The sequence below is a fragment of the Merops nubicus genome, unplaced genomic scaffold (genome assembly GCF_000691845.1).
Source record: "Merops nubicus isolate BGI_N331 unplaced genomic scaffold, ASM69184v1 scaffold5503, whole genome shotgun sequence".
Taxonomy (NCBI): Eukaryota; Metazoa; Chordata; class Aves; order Coraciiformes; family Meropidae; genus Merops; species Merops nubicus.
In genome coordinates this window covers 10,371-29,022 of record NW_008598160.1, presented here as the reverse complement: position 1 = coordinate 29,022, position 18,652 = coordinate 10,371, and the positions used below count along the sequence as shown (strand labels likewise).

Genomic DNA, 18,652 nt, shown 5'->3' with positions numbered 1-18,652 from the left:
TTCTGAAGAATGAATTCATTGTAGAGAGAGTGACTAAGATGCTCCAACTCTGAAAGAACAACTTTCCCTTTTTTTGGATAAGGAAGGAAACTTGAAGCTTTCTGCAGTATCTTGAATGTTTCCTTTCTCTTTAAGGTACATTTTGTTCCTCAGCCCTCTTTACAAAGAGGAGGCACTGGAGCATGTTGCTTTTGTTGTTCTTCTGAGCCAGAGGGGACTTAGCACAAACAAGAGCCCAGGGAACAGACTGCAGCCCAGGAGAGTAAAGATAAACACCCCAAGAAGCAGGCAAAAACCACAGCTCCATTGTTGGAAGAATATTAAGAAACAGTATTCTCACATAATCTGAAAGTCATGCATTACAGAGAGAAAGAACACCAGAGGTAAAAAAAATCCTCAGAAAGTATTCACTCCTGAAATGCAACCCTTAGCTGGACATCTAGAAATGAGACCTGTCAGTGTGTGTGAGGGTTACTTCCTGACAAGAATAAAATTACTATTACCAAGGAAATGACTCTCCCTGTACAGATACACAAAAACCGTCATGAATTCGGAGATGACAGAAGGTACAGCTAGGTTATAAAACCTATAAGCACACACTATATATTTAACATACATGTTTTATACACACTATATATTATACATATATGCATGTATATATAGTTGATTTATAATTATAGGCCTAGCCTGACAGTAAATACTTTATGTCATAAATATGTTTTTCATCTGCCTGAAATTAACTGAGATTCAAGGCAGTTTTCTGCTACCTGCTAAGAATCCAGCACCTCTTCCAAGTTTGCCAAGTCAAAATATTAGTTAAAACAGATTGTATTGTGATAGAAATTAATATTTTCTATACTGCTCTACAGAGCAGATACATTATAATGCTTCTTCTCACTTGGGTGTATTTCTGTAACTAAAACAAATCAAATGGGTTCATCTTAAATTTCACATCCCAATTTAAAAAGTTAAAAAGCCCAAGAATTCTCTACAGAGACTATATAACCAGGCCTTATTAGAGGACTGAACACTGGAACTATGTGTAAGTGCCACACAGTTTGCTGACAGGAGGATAACATTTTATCACTTTTGATGTGCATTCAGTAAACCAGCCAACAAGCTAGTACAGGTGGTAGTCTCAGAGTCTTCATTAAGAAAAGGGAATCTGCAACACTGGCAGTAGTTACTAGGAAAGTCAAGTTAAAACCAAAGCTGGAATGGCTGATTGTTGTGGGGGTGAAACGGAAGCGTGGCCTGGCCACGACACCAGCCTGAAGCAGTAAAAACCACCAGCCAATCAAAACCATTTTCCTGTAACCACTTCCCAAAAAAGCATCCTCTGTGTTGTGTGGCGTTCAGCAGCAAGTTGTTCCGACGCGTCTTTAAGGCGAGCTACAGCAGGAGGTAACTCTGCTCACAGAACACTCACTGGGATTCTGCTGCGGGACCTGAAGGCTGCAACCCTCTTGAGCTCCTCGTCGGTGGCGTTGTACGGCACCACCAGGAGCGCGGGGTAGGTGTCACACAGCCCGTAGTGCTCGTTAATAAACGTCACGCGCCACCGCTCGTTAGGCAGGCCCTAAAAGGCAACCAAAGCTCTTCAGTGTGTTTTTGGCTGTACAAGTGAGAATTCTGTTCTTGAATATTACATGACATTATGGCCACATGGTGGCAACAACCTACCAATTTAACCTAAATACAATGCCGATTCAGAACAATGGAAGAAAAAAAGATTGTAAGACCACACAGAACAGCTCGTTGGAAATGGATTCACAGCCTTAACTGCACAGCTGCCTCAGATACTCTTACATACAGAATTCTGTTCTCACAACAAGAGTCAAACCCATGTTTAAAACTAGCAGATGTATTTCTTGAACTGTGGGATTGAGGAAAGAAAATTGCCTTCTCCCTCAAAGCTCTCCCTTTCCATTTTGCCTCTGAAAAGAGACTATGGTCCTGAGAAGACAGCAGGAGGAACTCACATCAGCCTTTCTACCCTGAAGCTTGATACTACCTTCAGGTTAAAAATAAGATTCAGGGTACCCTTCTTACTTAGAAGCAAAAACTTTTAGTTGCTGCTTGCTCACTAGGGCATTTCACTAACAGCAACCAGGAAATTGAGAAAGACTGATAAGCCCTCCACACACACACACACAGTGGGGTTTGTGTGGGTGTTTGTATTTGACCTTTTTTGGGTCTTAGGCCTCTAAACTCTGACACAAAAAATTATGCAAGAAAAAAAAAAAAGTAAGCCCTCATTGTTTGCTATTTAATTAATAAACAAAACAAACCTAAGTCATATTCAAAGTAAAAATGAATTGTCTGAAAGACATTTTATAATTAACTGCATCATTCCCTTTCATCGACATTTTTCCAAAATCACCTAAAGAGTAAGGCAGAATACTGATGGAGATATAAATAACTTCTGCAGAGCAATGCTGTTTCTAAAATAAGCTGGTTTTTCTTCACGTCAGGAAGAAGCAGACCAAGTCAAAGACCAAATCAAATCTATATTTAGGACACTGTAGTTACATATTGGGCACATTCTCTCCACCCCTTGTTCATTTAACAGTGACACATTGTAGGAGGGAGGCATCAATAACTTCCTTCAAAGAGCCAAGACAACCTTCCTCTGACATTCTAATTTTTTTAAAGGTTCCAGTGTTTTATTTCTTTTCGTTACTTTTTTTCAAGTAGTACTTCCATCTTCTCCCACTCTCAGCTCCCCCCTAGAAAGAGCTGACAAAAGATATGTACAAACAAGAATTCTTCTACGTATGTTGTCAAACATGAAAGCAGCAGGAAACTACAACTTTAATAACTCACTTGTCTCCTGTATTCAGACATTGGATTGTACACCATCCATCCGTTTTCAGAAAACTTTTCTTCATTTGCAAATGCAAAAAAAAGCTGTAGGATGTAAAAGAAGCTTATTACACCAAACTCTGATTGAAAATGTCAAATACGAGGGCTCATTATCAGTTATACCCTAATACCCACCACAGAATACAACTGACTAATCCATGCCAGTTCCATTCTCTCCAATTCAATCTGGTATTTAAAAGACTGTAAAGCAAAGAGCAAGCAGTAATAAACAGTACAAATGTTAATGAAATAATGAAAATTTGACAATAGCTAAAACAAGAAGCAACAAAATAAAAATTTCAAAGCTTAAACTTGTTTGTTGGTTTGTTTGGGGCTTTTGTTGTTTGTTTGTTTCGTTGTGGTTTTCTTTTGTGTTTTTATATTAGTTTATTTCAACCTGACTAAACTATTTTAAGACATTTTCCATATTCCATATACTCACCAAATAAACTACCATCTTCTCACAAAAATTTCTCAAATAGGTACAGCTGCAATTACTACAAAAAATATTAGACACTAAGTTCAAAGTGTGAAAAGGTTTTAATTGCTGTTCAATAGAATTAGGAAGCAGCCTTCTTCCTGCACCCCCTCTCCAACTGATCCTTACTGACAGAAATCCAATTTACTGTAAAACTCCATGGCAATTAAAAAGTTGCCATTGAGAATGAAACAAAATATGTTCTTAGCAGGTTACACAATCCACTTTCCTCTTGCTTTGTTGCTCACCCTCAAGACTCATTTATACAACACGGCATCCTCACCCAGGATTTTGACAACTTCCTCACACCTTTCAGCTTCCTTCTTTCAAGCAGTTCCAAGTGGGCTGTACTACCTAAGCCCTTTTTTCCTCAGTTTGTTTTTATAATTTACTATGAAAGAAAAAGTAACGTTTATTTTAAGAATCTCCTTCACTGAGAAATTTATTTTAGTGGCTTATGAATTCTTCAGATGCCAAGTAGAGCATGAAACTAAGTTGTTTTGAAAAAAAAAAAAAAAAGAAAATGCAGAACAGAATGTGGTCCTGAGCTGAGAAACAGCAGCCAGAGGAGAAACCACTCAGGAGCCCATCACAGCTCATCTGTAACAAAAAAAGCTGAAAAGTCTCCCAGCTATTCAAAGACATTAAAAGAAGAAATTGAATGCTAAACTGAGCATCCCAAATGCACATCATTTTCACAGGTGTAGACCTGAACTAAGCAGAAAACCTGGCAAGCAAGAAAAATTGTGGTTCTAAGGTGCCATGAGCACATCTACAGAGGTAAGACAAAGGCTCCTAAGTGCACCACAGGCCTCGATGGATGTTCCTTTAGCAGGCACACTCCAATGGCTCAAGGCAATTTGGTTTAGCCTAATAGGTTACAATAGTTCAAACAGCAAATAGCTCTAATCAAAACACAAAACTGAACCCTCCAAAATGAGTTTTTTTCCCTCAGGTATTTCAAATCAACAAGTATTTTAAAAGGACATTACTGCTCACAGAAGATCCTACTCATTTTAGAAACTGGAATTTTAAGTTAAATCTGTAGTTTAGAGCAAGCACCTTCATTAGCAAGTTTGCAGAAGCAAACAATGCATTCCCAAGCTGTGCTTTCTGAATGTCTTCACCATTTTTAAAGAGGTAGGCCTTCAGTATAAGTAAACATTATGGATTCTTTTGACTAAGTAAACTGCTATCAAGTAGGATGGAGGGAGAGATGAAGAAAGGAAAAGGAAAGAGATGGCCATGAATTGTACCAGAAAAAAAACCCCAAACATCCCATTTGAAGCAGATGCAAGTATCAAAAGTAGAAAAACTGAAACAAGTCTGTTGTTTTAATTGTAGACCAGGAATAGAGGCCCCATGCCTGGGGACATTCAAGATCAGGCTGGATGAGGCTCTGAGTAGCCTGATCTAGTTGGAGATGTCCCTGCTTATGGCGGGGGTGTTGGACTAGATGACCTTCGGAGGTCCCTTCCAGCCCAGACATTCTATGACTCTGTGATCACTATCTAAAGCAGTAAAGGCAACTGATTTGCTGAACTATTAATAAATAGCTACACACAAGAACCAACCTCCCTCTCCAAAGCAATTTGCTATATCCCAAAGAGCAACTATGCTAAGAATTCACCAAGGAACCAGAGACAAAAGGAGAATCTTGTAACAGTACGAAACAGAAACAGTGGAATCCTAACAGATCACTTAAAATATGTCTCAAAGGCAGGAATATGTTATTTAAGTTGCTTCTTACTGCAGGTTTCCTGGTGAGAACTTAAACTACCCAGCTTAAACCTTGATACGTATAATATATTAATTTATTACAGTGCACTGTGATAGCTGTAACAGAAGATTTTACTGATAAAATAAGGAAGGTGCTGCTCCAAACTAAACAAAGGCAGGTAACACTGCTCATGTCACTCACAAAATAATCCCCAAGAAATCAGATGGGAAAGTGTATTGTGTTCTCACTTTTAAAAAAAAAAGCGTTGAATTTACTATGCATGAGGAAGTGATGGGCAGAACCCTTTCTGAAAGAACAAGGTCCTGCTATGTACAGCATGGTTCATTTAAAATGCTTAGCTACAGCAGCATTACCACATCTCCTACAAAAGCTTTCAGTCACACACCCCACAGCTCTTCAAGTTGACAACTAAGCTGTATCAGTTCTGCTGACACCCCAGGTAGTGTAAATTCTTCCTATACTGCTCAAGAAAAAAAAAAAATCATTTGTAGCATGGATCAACCAGCAAAAATCTGAAGTCTAACAAATAACAGAACACTACAATGAACGCAAAGGTCTATGGAGCAAAGTTTGGACTTTTTATATGAGCAGCTCAGAGAAAAGTCTTAAAGTATACACCAGCAAGAATAGTATTTAAAAATCAACACTATCTAAAAACCCAAAGATTAAAAATTATTTTCCTTCAGCAAGAGATGAATAAATTATAATAAAAATTTATATATATACATTTATATGTGCACGCTGTGTGCAGACTGTATAGTTAATCTGGTTACTACTGAAAGTCCTACTCATTGTACAAAAGAGATTAAAAATCTGAATCCCCAATAGCCTTTCACTTAAGACCTTATATTTCAAGTCTTGAAATATTCTGCAAAGAATAATCCTCCGTGTATATATATCTGTATATACAGACACAATACCTCTGTGTATTCCAACACAACACAGCAGAAACACCAGAGTAGAAAAACATGCATTTGAAAATCTGCATAGATTTATACTCATTTCATATAGTTCAATTTAGTTTCAGACTACAGTTTAACTTCAGTCTAACAAGGAGCCCACATTTATAACCATTTTGATACTAAGAACCATATAATTAAGCAAACATAAGATTTATGCTTGAATACAATTGTTTCCTTACTTGTGTCAGTACAAGCCCTATTTGGCACACATTTGTACCTTACTTTTATTTATCAGAAACAAAACGTGGTAATAAGCAACGTGAAGTAATTTCTATTGAATAACATTTTCTGTTGAATTGAGCCTTTTATTACTCTGATGCACCAAATTGACAAACTCCATTACAGTGAATAAATCAATGTGATAAATACATATTTAGATCCCAGAAGGCTTTGGTTATATTCCAGTTAAGCTTCACATCTGTACTAACAGCTGACATATTTCCTCTTTTGTCCTAAGCAACCCAAGCTTGCAGATTAAATGCAGTATGTTTGTATCTGTAGGTCTTAACTTATCATTGCTGAAGCTTTCGCATCACAGTGCATGTGATTTGGATGCAATCCTACAGTGCAGGAGGCAAATGGGACAGGAAGAACTCATGTCCTTTACAATATATTCTGCATAAGTTCTCATATCACTTGTAAGATTTGAGAGGTGCCATCTTAGCAACAACACACAGCTCAGCTTTTTGGGGATACAGGTTCCTTCATTTAGTGCCCCTCACATACACACAGACCTGTCACGTCGGGATGAAAACAGGGAAGTCGCTTCACTGCCCATAGGCATCTGAGGACCAGCTGGGTGTATGTTTATACCCTCCAGAGCACAGAGGGCAGAAGAAGGCTAGAGAAGCAAACTCCATGACTAGCTATAGAAATTGCATGGCTCCCTAGAGTGGAAGAGCCCTGACAACCTCACTCAATGCAGCACTCTGCACACAGACAAGCCTTTCAGATACCACAGGAAAACAGAAGGCTGGCCAGTTCTCCTCCACACCTGCTCCACACATCTCTCCTTCCCTCCACATCTGTGGGTACATCTCTGCTAACACCTCCACCTCCCCAAACATGCATTAGGCACCCTGATCCTCTTCCCTAACCTCCACTCATTTCTTTCTTCCCTCCACACACAAAGTTCCATTCCCTTCTCTTGATGTTAATCCTGCCTCTCCAACAAAAAGCACTTCCCAAACAGCTCCTGTGGCACTTGGCCTGTTTTCCCAGGAATTATATCAACTGCAGCTTCATTACATGTGTCTAAATTCCACAAAAGTTGCTAAAAAATTAAACAAACAATCAAACAAACAAAAAACCCTACACACAAAAGACATTCAGGTTCAGAACAATACTGCAGTAGAATAAATGTGTGGGATTTTTTCTTTTTTGTTTGCTCATTTTTTAAATCATGATCAGGCTTTTTAAAATGTGAACATTTAATCAGAAGGCATAACTGTGGCTTGTTCAGTTGTACCTGCACCAACTCTACATTAATTTGCTTGGATATTAAGTACAAGCAACAGTACCAGTTTCGAGTGGACTACCTGCTCAATAGTTCAGTGTTTTGGGCAGCGAGCGTGAGCTGGACTCCCTCCCCTCAGCACTGACACCAGCTAGCCAAAAGCCACTTGAATAAGGCAGAGGTTTACCTCAGGTTGGACTGATCACTGCTTTTACCTCACATCTTGGTTCCAAGGTGGATAGTTCACTATCACTTCCAAGGTACTGACCATATCTGGTCTAAGTTGGATGGAGATTAGTGCTACATGTCTGATGGAAGCCCATCAATTCCTATTAAGTCTATCAACTAATTATAAATCTGTTTCAATTTTTTTTCAACTGCCATGGGACACAGAAAGAAGAAATCAAAGAAAGCATTAAAGGTAAGAAATAAAAAGGAATATAATAAATCACCACTCCAAAAATTTACAGGGTGCAAGGCCTGTGACTTATCAATACCTCTATTTGGTAAAAACAATTAAGGCTTATAATACACCAGTTAAGATATTTGCAAACACAAATTAAAGCGTCTTTGCACAGAACTGAAGTAGGGATTTCCCTGCAGATCCATAGTCTAAAAGCAGAAGACTACCACTTCACTTTAAAAAAAGCTTTCAAATCTTGCACCATTTTTGGTAAGCTACTTCTTACGCTTCACTGTGCAATTAATTTCATTTACTTCCTTGCAGGTGTTAACCTACAATTTCAACACATGCAGTCTCTTTCTCAGTCCTCCTACAGACTAAGTGCTTGCCTTAAACATCCAATTTATCATCACCACTTTGCACACAGAAGAGGCAACACACTGGCTGCTCACAACACAACGTAGCTCTGCGAAATGAAGGAGAGAGCAGCTGCAATCTGACAATAGTCTATTTGGCAAGCAGTCTATTTACAAATAATTATGTATTTACTCTGCTTATGGAATCATAGCACATAAATACACGTTCTACTTGTACATAAGCGTATAAGAAAGACACAATTTATTAAATATTTGACCATTCTTTATGCATTATAAAAGAAGAAAGCAGCAAAGCAAGAAGGTGTTACATGCATACCAAGAAAAGAAAGTGTTTTTTCTATTTCTAGCTTACTGGTTTATACTTTCCATGTATTATAAATCACTGAGCTTTTACTCAATGCAAAGGCTGTAACTTTCTCAAATGACTTAAAAATAAAGGTATCATTATCCTTGCCTTTAATAGCCCATTACTATAACTCAGCCAGTTATGTCTTACCTGTTCATCTAAAAACTAAGATCAGACATTGTATTTGTGTAATATTTACAAAATTAACTACTAATCATTTGTGCATAAGGTAACCTTACACTATTACTGCACTGAGACTGACATCAGTCATTCAGAATGAAGCCTCAAATCATGATTTTTCCTACAGAATCCAGTGCTCCATCAGACAGGCACTTATGCCATGCCCCACTGATATCCAAAATCATCTCTGGAGATCCAACAGCAACACTGGCATGATCTCACTCTCAGACATCTTACATTACCAGGATAAGTAGCTACACCAGGAGTGGGAGAGGTCAAAGTCACACAGCATGACTACCAGTGTGTCTCTCATCAAAACTGGCATTCTCACAGAGCTATCATGCTTAGAGATAAATAAATGTGTATCACAGGTATTGTTGTGGCAAATAATCTTATAAAAATGATGACGCGTAGTTTCAAGATAAGACCAGGAAGTGATGAAGCTGCTCTGCAGAAATTCAACTACAGGGACTAAATAGCTCTCGCCTTTTGTGGTGTACTACATACATTTAATTCTGGGAGGCTTGGTTTTTTTGGTTGGTTTTGGTTTAAACTTTTCTTTTTTAAATTTTCATCACTGAATTTCTTTCAATTAGCACAAGTCTGCAAATGCAACGAAGGATTATGGAGAGCAGTTATTTGTTCCATATCAACTAAGCTGTCAGATAAGCTGTCAAGTTTTACATCATGTTATTGATACAAGGAGATCTGAACCCACCCCTCAAACTGGAGAGAGACGAGGATTAGCTTCTAGAAGTAAGCACATAGGACAATGTTGAGGCACTGACAAAGAGCTGTGAACAGACCCGTGATTTATTCTAGGCTCTCAAACACTGCTGTTGGGATAGGGCTGAAGAAAAATCTTGAAAGCAGTAAGTACACTCCACAGAGAAATAATGTTTGTCCAAGAACAGTATAGCATGAAGAAAATGGAAGCAATGCATCTCTAAAAGTTCTGATTTAGCATCAGCTTTAAGGACATGGTCCCATTACAGATAAAAATCTGACTTAAAATAAAAAAACTCAGATAAAAATCAAGACAGTAAACATTTAGGCCTTTATTTTCCTGATGATGCCTTCTGTCCACTGCAGAGCTGCACAATCATCAGTACTGCTGAATTGAAGATCAAGAATGCAGTTCCACAAGGTGGTCTCAGCAAAATTACCAGTTGAACACTGCTAAAACTAGGACAGTCCCCTCTTTTCTCTCCTGCCTGCTCCCTGTTTCACCTATATGCCTCCCCTGCACAGGTTCTGGTGCATACTGATTACAAACCAGGTCTCTTCAACTTAGTAAGTGGCACAGGACTAAGAAAACAATATTTTGTGCTGTGTAAGAGCAATAATAAAATCACATGGCTGGAAGGTAGAGGGAAGGAGACCAGAGAAAAGCAAGAGCTCAGGTTCTGAGCAGCAGAGGGCTGCCATCTTCACTCAGCTGTCACATGAAGCCACAGCACATCCTTTATAAAAGAGGCAGTCCCATCATTCCTCTTCAGTCACATCCACCTAGAGATGCCCTGATCCCATTCTCACATTGGGCTAACAACACTGACAAAATTAATCAGGGTAAAACTTCTATTTTCTTCCTCCTTGTTTAGCTTTAGTCCCTTTCAGTTCTCTAACTGGTTCATCATGAAGCCTCCAACATAAGCAGGCGGGGAAGGGGGGGGAAGGGGGGAGGGGAGATCAAGACAGGAATGAACAGCGAGGCAGAAAAAAACCCCACACTTTGGCAGGATTAAACTGCTTGCTAAAATATAGTGAACAGACACCAAAAATATCACACACTTGCTTAGCTCATTTTAAAGTTAATGACTCATCCATACTGTGAGATTAGAAAATGAGGGCAGGTGCAAATTCACAATATAACAGAATCTCCCTTTACTTTACTCCAAAGTAATCATGATTTCTAGTGGCTATTCCCTGCTCCAGACACAGGCAAGAGAGAGGAAGTACATTCATTCTCCATGTTGGCATTATCTTCCCATGTTTAGTGCTTTACTGAACATGAAAGCAAAACTACCTCTGCCTTGACCTAGCCTTTTGTTATCAAACTTTATTTTTATTGGCAACTGGTATTCAAAATGGGCCAGGCCACATAATGATGAGCTTTACCAGGTTCAGTAAGGAGAGCAGGACGTGTATTACCCCACTGACTCACCACCATCACCAGGCAGGAACACCCGGTCTGCTTGGATGACAAAATCCAAACCAAGGCCACATCTCATCACCATGTTATTCAAGCCTTGTAGTAGGATCAGATACCATAAAAAAAAAAAAAAATCCTACCAAGGACTCTCCTGTGTCAGTTATAATTTAACTTGTGCACATTTGCTACTTGTAAACCCACACAGGTCCTCAATGTAAGGCAAAAGAAGTTCTTCACTGTGAGAATGATTAAATATCGGATGAGATTGGCCAGAGACACGTTGGAATCTACCTCACAAGAAATATTCAAGATTAGGCTTGGCCATGCCCTGGATAACCCTATCTGCAACAGGAGTCTGCACAAGATGATGTCCAGAAGCCCCTTTTGACTTAAAACTCTCTAAAGCTTGGTAATTCTACAAACAGCTTTCTCTCTCTTTTTCATCATCCTTTCAAAGCCCATCTAGCCTGCTGTGCTTTCAATCATTCTCTACTTCAAGATGCATCAAATGCCAGCAGAAGAGTTAGACATATATTCACTTCTACAACTCCTCACATTTCCAAATGTGGAAATCTCAATTTCATTTATTAAGACCTACTTGTCAACACTACAAAATATTCTAAGTAAAAGCTGTTTTTCCTTATACTTTCATTCCAGGCTGTTGGCATACAGAATGCAAAATCTCTCCAAAAAAGTTTTGCAGAATGTTTATAATAGAGGATAGCCCACTGATTGACATCTATCTCCAGAGAAGGAAGTAAGAGACTCACTGCAGCCTCATACACTCAACAATTCTCTGAACAAAGTTTTTAAAAAATTCATAGCAGAGCCCTCTAACATTTTTCTGACGAGAGCTCCTATATAACTATCCTAAATGAAAGCACCCCAATAAAATATAAACTGAATTTCACAAAAGAAAATAAAACATTTACTAAGGAAATGTCACTATGATCTACCAAGCACAGTACACACATTTCAGCAAAGAAAGAGAAGGTAACAGTTATCATTGTTGCTCAACTCCTTCCATAATCTTTTTTTTTTTAACTTGAAATAAATCTCTGTAAATTCATTACTGCATTAGCTATTTCCATACATATTTTTATATACATTGTCATCAGTTTCACCAATAAAACAACTGTTTTCTTACCATGTCTTCTATTCCTGAAGTAAAACTCCCAGTTACTCATATTTTTCACTGCCCTGGAGACTGCTCAATACTTTAACATTTTTAAGAAACCAAGTAAGGAATGTACTACCTTATGCCTTAATTAGGGAGGATAACTTGCAGTCTCTAAGCAATGAAATCCGTGTGGACCAGAGGTGCTCAGTAGCTTACCTGGAGTACAGTATATAGCACCCATAATTTCACAGATTCATAGATGTAAATGTACAAAATAAAACCATTTATTTTCTACGGTTTATGCTGACACCAATTCTGTGATTTTTCTTTTTAAGCAGCCATGATGCCCATTAGTAGGTCAAACAGTAAAAGTTAATTGGCAAGAACTCAAGAGCATAAATGATGTAACTTACCAAGTTATGTGACTGGGGAAAAGCATATTTTGTCAGGACTTCAAATATATCTCTTCTGCTGTGCCCTTCTTGTTTTAATGCAAACCGTAAATTTCTCATATCCTAGAAGAAAGGCATTATCTTTTAAAAGTGTCTTACTGCTCTGGTTCACTTATCTGATGTACAAATGCTGTATTGTACACTAAATATGATTTAGAATCTGCTTGCAACATCTCAAACAACTGCAAATGTTCAGTTTTATTTCTTATCCCATAGAATAGACTAGAGCATAGGAATTCTACAAATACAGCAGTATCACACTGCATGTGGTGCAAACATTGTTTTGGGATAAAGCCATCAGAAGTTACTGTATCTGATTCACTGAAAAGTCTTATTGGCTATTGAATGTTTGCAGGATGAGAGTGACTCTACGTTCTCAAAATTAAAATTTGCCAATAATCTGTCTAGAATACATTGTCCCTGACTATTTTCTCATCACTAATGTCAAAAATAAGCAATCTGTGCATTACCTACCGAGAATCAAATGTGTATAAATACTCCATTAATGAGTGAAATAAAGGATCCAGAATTATCCACTGGGAACTCCCCTATGACCATGTTTTTTCATGGCAACAATTTTTTTTTGAGACAAAAAAATAGAGATAACTGATACCTAAGCTTTTAATTGCCTTTACAGCTTACAAACCCCCCACTTGAGGTGCTGTTCAAAGATTTTTGGATTATTAAAAATTGCTTTTAAAACAAATTAAATAGCGAAGCAATGCAGGAATAATGACCTAAAACAAGACTACTGTGCAAAACCTCTTTCCAGTTAGTGATTTGGAAAGGAAGACCAATCCCTCTCCTCCCATGCAGAGAGGACAATTAAATAGTCCTTTATACAAAAGCTATTTTCCCCTGTCCTATTCCAAAAGCTCTTGTCTAATTCAGTTGTGAAGAACATTTTTTTTCAGTCCTATAAATAGACAAGCAGTAAGAAAAGGAACCTCTAGATTTCATTTCCTATTGAATTATTGAAAAGTCTTACTTTACAGGTTATATCTAATCCATAAGAATTCTCTCCTCTGCTTGAGGCGCCTCCCATTTTTTCAATCCTTGAAATTACACCCAATGGAACATTCAATACCACAACTGGATCCTGCAAGGAAGGTTTGAGTAAGGAAGAAGATTAATCTGAAAAGAAGACTGAAGCAAAACTTTCTTTTGCATTCTGGAATGGAAAATAAACATGAAATACATACAGGAAGCAAAACTGTATTTCTGCATTTGACTGAGCCTTCCCTCCCAAAATATTATGAAATCTGTACAGTCACTTTACAGCCTTGAACATCATCCAATTCAACATGCAACAAAAATACTTCATGCCTAATACAGCATGCAGTGCAAAAAGGTAGCAACACCCTAAAAGATGCCTTCTGCTGCATACTTTGACTGCCTCTGCTTGCTGAGACTGCTATACGGAGCAAAATGAAGAGATACTAGGAGGGTTAGCTGCAGCCACAAAGACCTCAGTTCAATACTTCTAAAAACTCCTTTAAAAAAAATTATGAGAACAGAGAAGTGCATTTTCTTCTCCACCACGTTGCTGCTTATTGACACATTAACACATTGCTACTCCCCCACCCACATGAAGTTCCACTGATCCAAGTATTCTTCTTTTCCTACAGCAAGGACAATCAAAATCTTGGTTTACCAATAGCCATTTTAAGAACTACTGCCCCTCGTTAGTTGCTGCCCTTGATCTATCACAGAATAAGTGTAAAGGGAACAGCTATCAAACAAGCTCCAACAGACAAAGATGAAGGTATCAGTTCAGTATGATTAAGCTGCAATTTTAAAAAGTAAAAATCAGACCTCTACAACACACTTAACTTTAAAGAACTTTCCTTTTCATACAGATTTCTCGTTGGCACAGAGGCAATTACTATTTAGTCATTACAAAATTAAGATATGGTTATTACAAACATTACAGACTATTTCAAGTAAAAAGCCTCCCATCCAATTCCACAAGCATACATGTGTCAAACCTAGAACAAATGAACTGGCCATAAAATAAATGAAAGCAGGGAGGGTGAAGGGAATGGGGTTTAAAGCAAATTCATCCCATGGAAGTAACTGGCATGCTACTCACATTTTCCACACTTCTTAGGTACAACCTGTAGTTTGTGATGTACACTCTTCCTTTAACAGGGCCATTGAATGGACACATATAAATAACATCCTTGTCTGCAAGAAATACAGCATTTCTTAAAGATTGTGAAAAGAAAAAAAATCAGAGTTATGGACAGCATCAGTTAAATAGCAGTGAAATAAAGAGCTGCACTCAAAAGAGCCACTCAGAGATTAATAAATTTTAAAAGTAATAAATTGGAAGGCTGTCCACTTGAATTAAGAAAATTGGAAAGTTTCATATACAAAACTTGCCCAAATTAAATTATTTCAGTGGCCTTCCCTAGTTCCATTTGTGTACTTCTCTTTCTCAGCACTAAGTAGGAGAGTGCAGGACACAGGACAGGGAGTAGATTTAAGTCCTCTCGGTGGTTACTGAACCAGTCTATTCACTATCCCAGAACAAATACATTCTCCTGTTAATACTATTACATCTTTCAGTGCTCTGTAACTAATTTTGCATTGAAGTATGTGGTTCAAGTCGTGAAGCATTTAAGGAACTCGCCATCCTGAAGACAAACATTACATTCCAATCTGAGGCAATCAAATAAAGCAGGGCCATCAGCAGTGTTTCGGCAAGGACAGTAACAAAATGAGTACTAACACATACTACTCCAAAGAGAAAGATTTAACTGAAGCTATGCCTTTAAAGACTTAAATGAAGCACTACAACCCACTTATTTATTTATCATTGAACTTGATGATCTTAAAGGTCTCTTCCAACCTAAAGGATTCTATGATTCTATGATTTTTCCCTGTCAACTAATTTCTTTAGCCCCATCTATTCATCTTCTCTTCACAAGAAGCACTCTCCTTCCAGCGTGCTGCCCCAAACCACAGATAATTTTCATAAAGATGGTATCAAATATTCATCTTAATTCCCCACCCTCTGCCTCATGCCTTCCCCACAACTTCCCTCATTAAAGAAATGACTGCTTCCTCTGAATCACCACTTTGGTTTCAACTCAGCCAATCCTAAGGCCAGGAGGAAGAAGCAGCTTCACAAATAAAGGACAGATCACTTTGGAAGGCTCCGCTCCAGGAAGAGCCTCCATCAAGTACAAAACCACAGCACAGGATACATTAATCTTCCTTACCTACAACCTCACTCTAAGGGAAGACTAACAGGTGTATGGCAGCTACACGCACACCAAGTTGTGTCAAGGAAGCATCAGACTGTACTTAGAGCAGTCACAGTTTGGGCTACATTCCACACTACTGTACAAGGTATCAATACACAGCAGGTGCAACGTGGAACTCTCTTGACTTCAAAAAGCTGGGAGGGGCTGTCATCACCGTACATGTGCTAATTAGTCTGTACATACAATTATGACACATCTTGACTTGCAATTCCTTTGTATTAGAGGATCTGCCACGTGTGGAAACCAAGATTTTAAAAGACTTAAAAAGTTCTTTGTGATCAGTGATAAAAAGTTCCTATCACAATTATGTAAAAAAACTTGTGACATTTTAGCCACCATCCCCAGTCCAAACCAGTCCAAATTATGAAACAATCCAGTAGATACAAGTGTGTGCCAGACTGCTAAACACACTACACTGGGCAGCTATATAGGTTCATACCTGTAACTCTAGTCTCTCCTGGCAGACGAGGTATTTCTTCATTTTGTTCCCAGTTGGTTCCATCTTTTAGAGTCTGAAGACAGATAAGTACAACAGCACATACTGTTTTATTTACAATTCCTTCAAGCTCCCGATTTTTTTTAAAAGAAAAGTCTTAAATGTAATCTCTGAATGGGAAAGAACAGGATTTTCCACAGCAGAGATTGACACTGACCCAATACAGAACACACACCACTATCCTAAACTGTAACTATTAAAGACTTAAAGGCTGAACAGATTGGAAACTAAAGTGTCCTTTAGTCATTCTCCTTCTAAAAGAAGACGTAACTATATTTGCATTAAATTTGGATTAAATTTCTATACTGTACGTTCTCTGAAAGTTTTGTGCATTTAATTTTCCAAGTATTCTAGGCTTGGAAGAACAAATCAGCTTCAGCAACGTACTCACAACTACCACACAATCTACTCATTTGTGATTTTCCCATGTCCAGTTGTTTTTAAGAATGATTAACAATCTTCATTTCTGAAGAAATGTTTAAAAAGCTAAATAAAATCTTCGTTTCTTTTTTCTTGCCCACAGGTTACATTTTCTTCAGCCATGCAGCATCAAAAAGCAGAGGGGGATGCCACTTAGATTGCTTCACTGTATTTCCCACTAAAGATGAACACTTTAAAACTAAGCCAGCCAAACATAACTAGGTAAAGCTTATCAACTGCAGCACAACTTTTCTACAGCACAAAAGTGCCAAAAATTTTCAAGAATGTCACAGAATATTGCAATGCAGAAGCAAGGATAAGATTAAGTATATTAGAATTTATTTTAAGGAGGCTCTCATAATTTGTGAGACAGTATTTTGGCCACCCACCCTGAGAGGTATTTACATCAACTCAGTTAACTGCATTAGAATTTTAGTAATCAGTATACATATTTAAGAAAAAAGTCATTCAAATACTCATTTTTCTACCCGAATATGAATGATGATGATCTCTGGGACCTCTGATGTAAAAAACATGGGGAAAAAAAAGTTACACTCACCCTTTTACTTGAAGGACTCCCCAAGGAGTTTGAATTATATGTAGATGTTGATGATGAGGCCATACTGTGTATCTGATGAGAAAGCACAAATTGGAGACTTAAACTTCCTCCTGGACTACATACTGTTTACAGGAAAGATTTTAGACTTTGGAAGTCCACAAGTAGACATCAAGAACTTCCAGGAATGTTTTGCAAGGTACTATTAATTAAAAAAATTACACAATGCCTTGTAATTGAAGGTCACTATTTAAAAGCATCCAAATCTAAGAAGAAATCCATTACTAGCTCTGGGATTGATTCTTATTATACGGAATATTCTGACTCAAGCTGTATTTTGGAATTCAGTTGCTTGAATACTATTATTAGTTCAGTCAACAGACATTAGAGTGCTTGTTTTAAGCACCAGGATACACATACTATGAAATGCAACATACTTGGAGCATTTGTAGTAAGACTCTTCATACAGGAAAATGGGAATAAACTATAAAATTAATTACTGTATAGCTTTTGAAATAACAGCATGTCAATGCACTCAAGTGTTTCAAGATAAAGAAAAAAAAAAAAGGGAAGGAAAAAGCTGGAGTTCCACAGTACTTCTACATTCAAACCATCCCCCATTTCCTAAACTGAAACTTCAGCAAGCACACCAGAAGAGGGAGTGTCCAGCCTTCTTCTGGGCTGAACAGCCTTAATATATTTAAAGGGAAAGGATTTTTTTTTTTGTTAATGGTATCGACTAAAGACAGAATCACAAGATACAGGATTCATCTTCTTAATCATTTCCTGACACTGCACAACGGACCTCTAGAATAAGCACTGGGAAAATGTTTATAGTTGAAGTTACTCCAAACAGCAACTTTCTACCAAATTATATTTCCCTTTCACTAGTCACACATCCTTCATGAAGGATCTGTTATGGTGCAGCAATCTTGGAGAGTTTCTGCTTGTTTGTTTGGGGGAGGGAGGTGATTACAGACCATAAAAGTCTTTGTTTCCATTCCATAAATGAAACATCGTTGCCTTAAATAAGCACTTTCTCTCCCCTCTCAACACTGAAAAAAGTTTGCACAGATCTCTCAGCACCATGACAGATCAGACCATGCTCCCTTCTAACAGTGGGCTCACAGTGACACTGCAACAGTCCTACACAAGCAATAGCAACAGACTAAACTGCAAGACCCAAAATGCTCCTAAGTTACTGTAAAATTATAGGACTGTGTCTGTGCAAGAAAATGAAAAACCATGGAGTTCTACAGGTTTGTTACCTCCTTACATTGTACAAGTCTTCTACATCTCATAGAAACCACAGCAAACTTGACATTACGTTTAAAACTGTAATATTCAGTGATACAGTTTATCAGTATAAAAATCAC

At 37.9% G+C, this 18,652-nt stretch overlaps 1 protein-coding gene across 1 annotated transcript in view; it reads right to left on the bottom strand.

The window, feature by feature from the left end:
* Positions 1–17,345, bottom strand: part of MTM1 (myotubularin 1) — a 31,736-nt gene extending 14,391 nt beyond the window's left edge. Inside the window, exons 1-7 of the mRNA XM_008936943.1 lie at positions 17,280–17,345; positions 16,244–16,316; positions 14,625–14,719; positions 13,521–13,631; positions 12,494–12,595; positions 2,827–2,910; positions 1,430–1,579 (exon numbers count right to left, since the gene is read on the bottom strand). Coding sequence (XP_008935191.1) covers positions 1,430–1,579; positions 2,827–2,910; positions 12,494–12,595; positions 13,521–13,631; positions 14,625–14,719; positions 16,244–16,316; positions 17,280–17,342 — 678 coding nt within the window. The 5' untranslated portion in view covers positions 17,343–17,345. The remainder of the gene's footprint in view (positions 1–1,429; positions 1,580–2,826; positions 2,911–12,493; positions 12,596–13,520; positions 13,632–14,624; positions 14,720–16,243; positions 16,317–17,279) is intronic.
* Between the last annotated feature and the right edge of the window lie 1,307 nt (positions 17,346–18,652).